The sequence below is a fragment of the Prunus avium genome, chromosome 4, assembly GCF_965620075.1.
Source record: "Prunus avium chromosome 4, drPruAviu1.hap1.1, whole genome shotgun sequence".
Classification (NCBI taxonomy): domain Eukaryota; kingdom Viridiplantae; phylum Streptophyta; class Magnoliopsida; order Rosales; family Rosaceae; genus Prunus; species Prunus avium.
In genome coordinates, this window is record NC_142287.1 from 23,235,018 (window position 1) to 23,244,201 (window position 9,184).

A 9,184-nucleotide genomic window follows, 5' to 3' on the forward strand; every position below is an offset into this window, starting at 1 on the left:
CTCATTTGGCAGCCGTCTCTTTTGTGGGTGAGTTTTGGAAAGTTTCTGAGAAAACTTTCTCTTCTTGTCCCTCAAGAGCAAGCCTTCATATTTTTCATCTTTGAGTTTTCCAAATTGATTTTTCGAAAACTGCATTTGAAATATGAAAACCACATCTTGCTAGATCAAACACTCTCTCATATATATCTAGGTCAGATTCAAGATTGATTTCTTCAAGAGTATGGTTTCTTGAAGAAATTGGTCATTTACTCCTTAAATCCAAATTTCGCTTTTGTCTGAGTTGGAGCTGGTTAGCTGGTGCCATGGGATGAAAGAGCTGAAAAAGGAGCTGCCATTGCCATGAAGAACCAAGCTGCTGGTTTTGCTAAGCTGGAGAAGAAGATTGCACAAATGAGGTATAGCTCATCTTCCTAAATAAACCTAGGATTTGTTAAGCTTGCTAGTGTTTCTTTATAAGAATCTTTTTGCTTAGCGGATTGCCTGGTCGGTTGATGACCCCAATTTTTCTCAATGGTGGGTTTCTGGGTGAACAATTTCTGGTTTGCATCTCTGTAATTTTCTGGGTTTGTGTTCTTGACAGTTGACTAGTCATCGCATGATGTTCATGTATTTTTTGGGTTTGTGTTCTTGATAGTTGACTAGTCATTGCATGATGTTCATGTATTTCTGGGTTTGTGTTCTTGTGGTTGACTAGTCATCACTATCTGATGTGTGCTATTTATTTTATTATGATGTGTTCTTGATAGTTGACTAGTCATTGCATGATGTTCATGCATTTATGGGTTTGTGTTCTTGCGGTTGACTAGTCATCACTATTTGTTGTGTTCTGTTTATTTGATTATGATGTTTTCATACACTTTCACCATAGTTGTTGCTAGCATAGGGGATGCCTAGATTGACGGGTCATTCTAAGTGCCTAGGTTGTCACTAGTAATCTTCTAGGCTTGCAGGTACAGATTGTTATGCTCTATGTGTGTGTTCTTCGTTATGGTTTCTCATGACTAGCAATTGACTAGTCATAAGTATATTTGGTCAAGGAATAAAGTGTGTGAAGATCATTGTGTCCACTTGAATAGCATTTAAATTTGCCCCTCGTCACTTGTGTGCCAATTTCAGGATGCCTAGATCAACATATATTGAAATGACGTCAAACGTTCGAACATGTCGAACTCGGATAACTCCTAATATGCGATATCCGATCAACGGTCAAATGATAACCAAATTCATATCCGAGCATATTGTTGTACTCGGGACGACATGAGGATCATTTTAGGACCAAGAGACCAGCCAAAAAGTGGCCCACACACCGCCCCACGCGCCGGCAGCGTGTGGGTGCCCAAAGCGATTTTCGGTGATCGGAAAAACTCCAAACCTTCGGTCAAGACTCATACCTACATGATCAGGACATTGAGTGGAGCAACTTTTATTTTTGGACCAAACCCAAAAGGTGGCCGGAATCGAGGGCCGAAACCAGCTAAAACTTTAATCGCTTAAATCTGTTTCAAAGTGCAGAAATTTATGCTAAACAACCAAACCAGCAATTAGAACACATTGAGAGGATGAGAAAAAAATACCAAGTTCGAAGAATTTGGTTGCCGGAATCACCGGAATGAGCGTTGGAAAAATCACAAAAAATTCGCCCGTATTTTGACGTTTTCCGGCGACACGAGTGGCGGATCGGGGCTGAGGAGGGGTGGGGCTGGAAGAGGGAGAGGAGGCGGTCAATTTGGGTTCGGTCCCGTGGCCAACCGTGGCTTGTGGTGGCGGCTGTGGCTCCTTGAGCCACCGGCTGTTTGAAAAAAAGTGGGGGGAGGGGTGCTACGCACGGGGGAGGGAAAGCGAGAGAGAGAGAGAGAGAGAGAGAGAGAGAGGGTTTTCAGATTTTAATAAACCCATTTCGAAAAATTTACGATTGTGCCACTAAGTTTGTTTTGATAGTAATTTCTTCGTTACAACTCCGATTCAAGCCCACTACCTGTCTACGGACTTCTCTTGGTATGATCTACGTAATAGTACCAGTCGCTTTCCCAAAATCCTTCCAAATTAAAAAAGTGACCGAAATACCCCTACATTCGCTGGCAAATTTGTAATTTTAAATTTAAATTAATTAAATAATTCAAAAGGATAATTAAATTAGGATCGGAGTGTTACATCCCCACGCCTAGAAGTGGAGGTTTTCGAATGATAGCTAGAGTCCCGATCTGGCACCCGCATGTCCCTTATCAATATTGACTAGTGCTGGCGTAGTTAACGCAGCACGGCACTGCCCTATCCGTTGGTAGAACCTTCCCTTTGCCGACCGAGGGTATAGCTCTAACCCTCTCACCAATGATCTCGACTTCGTTATCTTCACTATCGACACTGTCGAAGCTCAGTGCCTCACTACGGGTATCCCTCTGATCGTCTGATGACTCCCCATCGAATGCATTGGGTTCACTATTGTACCGAGACTCGTTATCGGACATATACAAACAAAAGAAAGGAAACTAAATGTCATGCAAAAGATCAAACTATGGATTCCTACGGCTATCGTGACAACTAGACTACCGAACGTTGTCCATGTTCATAGTCTAGTTTAAGCCACAAAGGTGTAAGCCACAAAGGTGTAATTAATCGGAAAAAAAGGACTGAAAGGGCAAAATACCTTGTTATCATGATGGTGGAAGTTCGCCGGAAATCGCTCCTCCGCATGATAGTCGCTGGAAATCACCCAACTTGCTAAAGGTAGTTCGTCGGAAATCACCTCTTCACAAGCTCTCAAATGGCTCTTGCAAACACAAAGTGACCCAATCATCCGGAGTCACCCCCTATTTATAGTGAAAATAATTGACCGGTACACCTCAAAAACCCAACCGACGCCATTATTACTTCGTTCAGCACGCACACCTTGACACGTGGCACCAATAAGAGGCGGTTGCTTCCTGCGGGCAGAGCGCAGAAAACTAGCGTTGTTCTATGCAGTCGATTCCGCTTCCCAATTTGCACGCCTCGCACAGAAGCCCAAGCGTCAACTATGCCATCAAAATGTTCGGAAGACTCCTGAAGTTACCAATTCGGCGCTTGACGTTTAAGACTCCACGACGTCAGGTCTACACGCCCTACTGTTCGAAAGAACATGGTAACGGAACGGCACACACAATTTTGGTGACCCTTGGGAAGTCAGGAGCATGACCCAAAGAAAAACATGAACACCTCCAATGAAGTGTCTATGCCTCCTACACCAGGTGGGCTCACTGAACGGTAACAGCATTGTGCAAATGAACAGACAACACGAGCGAAGTCATCGGCATGCTAGGGACACCGAAGATCAAATCAAGTCTCAACGAAGAAGCTCCTCTCAGATCGGAACTTGGGGGACTCCTGTTTATACCTAAATTGACATACTAATAAGGGAGCAACACGTGGACTTAAAAGAGAATCGGTAGAGCAGCATTTGGCACCCAAGGCTGCCGAGCGTAATATCAGAAACCAAACACCCACTGGACACGTGAAGTGCCCACAGTAAATGTTTACAGTTCCACATTGAAATTCTACACAACATGCACACCTCCCAAGGCTTATAAAAGGGGCACAAGTCCCAAAATGGAGGTAACTGAAACTTTCGGCAAACTTATCCATTACTCTGTCCAGATTACTATTTATTCCATACTTACTTAAGTATTGGAGAGCCTTCGGCCGGTACCACATCGGTGCCTAAGGCCTTACCGAGCATTTTCATCTTGTAGATCAATCGCTCTACCGAGGCCTAAAGCACTCCGAGGCCTAGACATCATTCAATTGGGCCCAAAAGTGCGAAACCTTTTTTGAGCATCAATAATATATATATAAATGTTTAACTACTTTAAAAGCTTTCCTTACATACTATGTTTTGTAAACCTATATTTCGGAAAGGGGTTTGGTTAGAGTCAAAGAAATTGAACTTGGTTAGAACTATATTATATCGGGAGTTTGAGAGTACCTCAGTTTCATATCGATTATGTATGAATGGTTTCAATTACATGTTTTTAGCATCATTTTCTAAACGGTGGGGTTAGTATGTTGTTTTGAATTATAATAAAACTTTGTTTTTGTACACTCACAAGTTTTCTGTTTTGCGCCCCCCAAGCAGTAGTTTGATATGAGCCAAGACTTGAATTTCCAAGCCCTGAGCTTCTGTAGGACAATATTTATTTGTTTTTATTCCCGTTGAACTTTGTTGCATTTGTAAACTGAATTTCTTTAGAATTACTCTGTTATCGCCCATGTTAAGGTTGGATGTAAGGCCGGAGGCCTATTCTGTAAACTGTGTGCTATGTATTGTGCATGTTGCTGGTTGGGAATTATTATTGTGTTTTGATTGGTTAAATTTTTTGGGAAAAATCTGTTTTTCAGGGGAGACTCAGCCAAAATTTCGACAAAAAGTCTCGAACCTCTTTTCTTTTGTTAAGAAAGGAGGATATTGTTAGTAAGTGGGCCCGACATTAGTTTGATGTCGGAAAAACACAAGGTTTGTCATAGATTCTGAGGAATTCGGGGCGGGTCCTGTCATCAGGTTTGAACTCCAATGGCATCATAGTTGTGTGTGTGAGAAATCTCCCTCTCATGTAGTTTGGACTATGGCTTGTACCAAAAAAACCACATGTGACAACTTTTAAAGGTGATAATTGTACAAAAAATTATGGTCTAGAGAACCTGAGGAGGGACCCAGTATTTTGGATGATCTTCTACCATTCAGGAATAAATGATTGAAAATGATTAAAAAGACAGATAAATCAAAACTCAAGAACTGATATTTCGATATTAAAGTTGAACTTCGTCTCGCCTGGCCAAACATATCTATAAGAAGATACACACATGCAAAATAAAAAGTGAAAATCTTAGGAGAAAGAAACAATACACACATTATTCCAAACAAACTGGGCGGGCCCAACACACCCTTCCCAAAAAAAGACTCAATCAAATCCACGCTTGTACAAAAGGCCATCTTATCCAACTCACAGCGGCACAGGATTAATACAGACTGAAGCAACACTATCTTTTGTGACCTTCCCAACACGTGTGAAGCCATCTTCCCCCTTGTAAAGAAGATCAGCCACTCGTGTTAAATTCAGAACCCGCTTAAGCACAGGCATCGGCACAGCAGTTGGTCTGAGAAACTCCTCGTTTATGTCCTTCCACAAATCCATAATCTGTTTCTTAAAAACATCAACTGTCTCTTGCTCTGACACCCCATATTGCTTCATGTAGCAATCAACACTGGAAGCAGCATGCCCTCTTTCTTTCTCAAACTGAAAAAATAAAATCCAAAATTAATGTCTTTTCGGATCATATGCGTGTACGTAATTACTATAATTTATACTTACGTTGGTCGAAACAATATCATCCATGAGCCTGAAAATGGTGTTTGCAGCTCTGACAATTTTGGGGCCATTGAGCAACCACTCAAATGACTCCTTTGTTACAATATCTCCCATGCCAAGTAAAGAGATGGTTGTAAGGAAGGTGTAACTTATAGAAACCGTTGCAACACTCATATACTCCTCCATACTTGGAATTCGTCCTTCGTGGAGCCACCGGGCCTCATTGAAATAGGATCGAGCTTGATCTTTCATCTGAGGCATATATACCAGTGAAAATGGATCAATTGAGCAAGAACAAAAGTGTATATTTTCAAAAGCAAATGAAGTTGTGATTCAATCGTGTTTCACATACAGCTTGTATTGCATAAGGAACTCGGTATGATCTTCCTTCCTTGACCATCTCCTCCTCAATTTCATTGAAAAGATTCAAGAGTGCATGGTAAAATATTTTCAAGTAGTCAGGGAGTTCATTACTGCAATTGAGATCCCACCTGAAACAGATAATTAATTAGGAGAGTTTTGAGACAAACTAAATGAATATTCTCTAACAAAAAAAGCAAGAATTAATTGTTTGTTTCTAATTATTAACCTGTCAATTGCTTCAGTAAAGATCACTAGTTCTTCAAATGTGCCAAATGCATCGTAGATATCATCCAATATCGTTAGCAAGACACTCACTTTCGACATAATTTTTCTCCCCACAGAATACTGAGGCTCAAAATACACTCCCACTATCCAAAAGTACAACTCCACCATCCTATCTCTTGCAAATGGCAGCTTCCTTTCAAAGTCTAGTGCTCTCCACCACCTAAACATTTATATGTAAATATATTACTCCCAAATTGAACTTTGCAATGTAGATCCCTCATGTTATGTAAAAGAGAGAATTCATTATATTACCTAGTAACCTCTTGTAGCTCCTTTTTGTGTAAAGGCTGAACAAGATTGAAATCTAACTTTGCAAGTTTCAACAAGCACTCATTATGTGAAGCTTCGTCTTGGTAGATGGACATGTAACGTCTGGCACCTAATCTCTCTAGACTTTTTCTCAGAGGTCTCTCTATGGCCTGAGTTATTTGTGCAGCCAATGGAATGCTTACACGGGTTGTTGCGGACTCAAGGTGAGTGGTGGTGAAAGCAAGAGCCTCTTCTAGTATATCTTCTCCATGCACCCTCAGATGTGTTGCTTCATAAAAGCTTAGCATGCCAGACACATCAGCAATTAAGCTTTCCTTGAAGCTACCATTTTCATCTTTGAACTTATTGAATATATCTGGTTTCGATGGTCAAAAAATGGACAAAAAGATAAGAACTTGAATAATAGTAGCCCAAAAGTCTCTCACACCACACTTCACAAGTATATCAATTAATTTCTATATAAACCTACCACATGAAACATTATGTCCATGTTGTCGTAGTAGTCGAAAACAAAGAGCAACATTGTATAGATCACCATCATCATCGCTGTCATGGTCATGAAATGTAGTATGCATGCGTTCCAGTGCTTCTTCGATTTCCCTTTCGAAATGGTATGCCACGCCAAGGCGCTGGATTGCATCGATTAACTTGAGCTGATGTGAAAGATTACCTGCACTAGTTGTGAATACTTCCCTCCTCACAACTTCTTTCAGTTCGTCAACCTGCCCTTGCTTATGAGCGTGAGTTATCTGCAGCAACAAATTAAAAATGAGTAAAAACATGAAGAAGAAGTTTTTATAAAATCGAAATGACCTGCATATAGTTAGTGAGAAAGAGTAATGTTCTCTTGCAGATAGACTTTCGTTGGCAAACTATGAATCTAAACACACAATCAAACGAACATCATCAATATGTGAATCAGGTTCACAGTATTTGTTCCAGAAGAGTTATACAAAATTATATATGACATGTGCATGCTTGATATCCATTACATACCATGTCTTGTGAATCATCATAATTGATGAACTGATCTCCCCAAATGCTTGGGTGAAAATTTGCTGTCCTACGAGCAATTTCATCTGGCTTAGCATTTTGTGGTTGAGCTGCTGAACCAACTTGGACAGACATAGTTTGCTTGCTTTTCTTCTTCTTCTTTTTTCGGGGAAGGGAAGGGAAAGCTTATTTGGTGTAGATCACAATGCTTGTACAATCGTGTATATATAGGCAAGGATCGAGATGCATACCAGAAAGTAGATTAATATAAAAAAAATCACGTAATAGTAGGCATGGCGATTGGCGATTGGCGATTGGCGTGGTGCAACTGTTGTCTCAGGTTCTTTGAATGGAATTGTTTTTAATTGTTGTCTCACGGAAGACAGCAATTAAGGGGCCAGGCAGCAAGATTTGTTTGCTTCCTTTGTTTTTGTTTTTTTTATTCTTCTGGGTCCTCTGAGCAACTTATGAGATATATGCACGTTTTTTCTTTTTTGGGTCTGAGCAACCTATGTATTAACACATGCGTTGCATATGTTTTAGTCTCACTTTTGCTCTTCTAATAAGAAACTAATTAACCAGAGTTTGGTAGAGAAATTACAACTCATGTTATTATATTTATTTAAACACATGTGCTGCAATGATTTGTTCACAACAGTAAACACACACATGTTATTATATTTATGTTTTAGTCTCACTTTTGCTCTTCTACTTTATGCATAAAAAAAATTAAGCTTTTGAAACATTTTTTTTCCATGACGAATTAGAAACTAATTAACCAAAGTTTGGTGGGGCAATTACAACGTTACTCATGTTATTAGATTTATTTAAACACACGTGTTGCAATATGTTTTAGTCTTACTTTTGCTCTTCTACTTTTTGTATAAAAATATAGCTTTTGAAACGTTTTTTCTATGACTAATTAGAAACTAATTAACGAGGGTTTGGTGGAGAATTTTTTATTTGGTGAAAGCAGAAGTTATTCAATGTAACTCTCACATTGCCCTATCATGTTAAACTCATGTTATTATATATGTACTTAATTTATAATATTATATTCTCATTTATAAGTTGTCGTCCGCTCATATTATAACATGTGAATTAATAATCACGTAACAACATGACAGTCATACCCCAACTATTTTTCCATGTTACTATCTTGTGCTAGTTAGAAACAATATGAGCCAAATGTATGTTGATTGCCTTTTGTTGTCACAAATCTCGCCTTGTTCCGGGATATGTCATATTTGAAGGAAATGACGAAAAATGTCCCTAACCCATACCAGTTAAATAGACTAGGAAGAGAACTCTTATGAACACCACTTTTATTTATTTGGACCCCCGCTTTGTGATTTGAACATGCTCTCAACACCTAAAACAAATTAGTATTCTGTCAAGAATGCTTATACTTTTCTTTTTTTTTAATTCTTTGAACACTTGAAATTTGTCCTTCTCTCAACAGTTGATAGAACTCGATTGTCTCCTGACAGGACCCGCCTCGAATTCCTCGGAACTCGATGGAAATTCTGACATCACACCAATGCCGGGCCCACTTACTAAGAACCGAGACTTTCTGCCGAAACTTCGGCAGTCTCAAATTTGACTTTTCCCAAATTTTCAACCTGTTAAAAGCACATTTTAAAACACCAACTGGCAGCAAGCACAAGTTAACAACATGAAATTAAAGATCTCAAACAAATTTATGAATACCACCGAAATCATCAAACAGGATTCAAAACCAACAACCACGTAAACATCCATTCCCATACTCAGAATCAATCAAACCTTTTAAATATAGTTTATTTCGCGGCTGCACCTAGGTGAGGCCCCAAGCTACCTACGTACTCTTAGCAAGGGATCAAGCCACACGTAGTTCTTCTCATCAACGGTCATAACTCCGATAATAAACAATTATTTAAAGCAGAACCAATGAT

The 9,184-nt window shown here is 39.6% G+C and overlaps 1 protein-coding gene across 1 annotated transcript; it reads right to left on the bottom strand.

The window, feature by feature from the left end:
• Positions 1-4,750: 4,750 nt before the first annotated feature.
• On the bottom strand, positions 4,751-7,455 carry LOC110752195 ((-)-alpha-pinene synthase-like). Its single transcript, XM_021952793.2, has 7 exons — positions 7,254-7,455; positions 6,727-7,006; positions 6,240-6,612; positions 5,929-6,147; positions 5,692-5,830; positions 5,343-5,591; positions 4,751-5,267 (listed from the first exon to the last, which is right to left on the bottom strand). The coding sequence occupies exons 1-7, from the start codon at positions 7,383-7,385 to the stop codon at positions 4,974-4,976; spliced, it is 1,686 nt and encodes a 561-aa protein (XP_021808485.2). The 5' UTR covers positions 7,386-7,455; the 3' UTR covers positions 4,751-4,973.
• Positions 7,456-9,184: the final 1,729 nt, after the last annotated feature.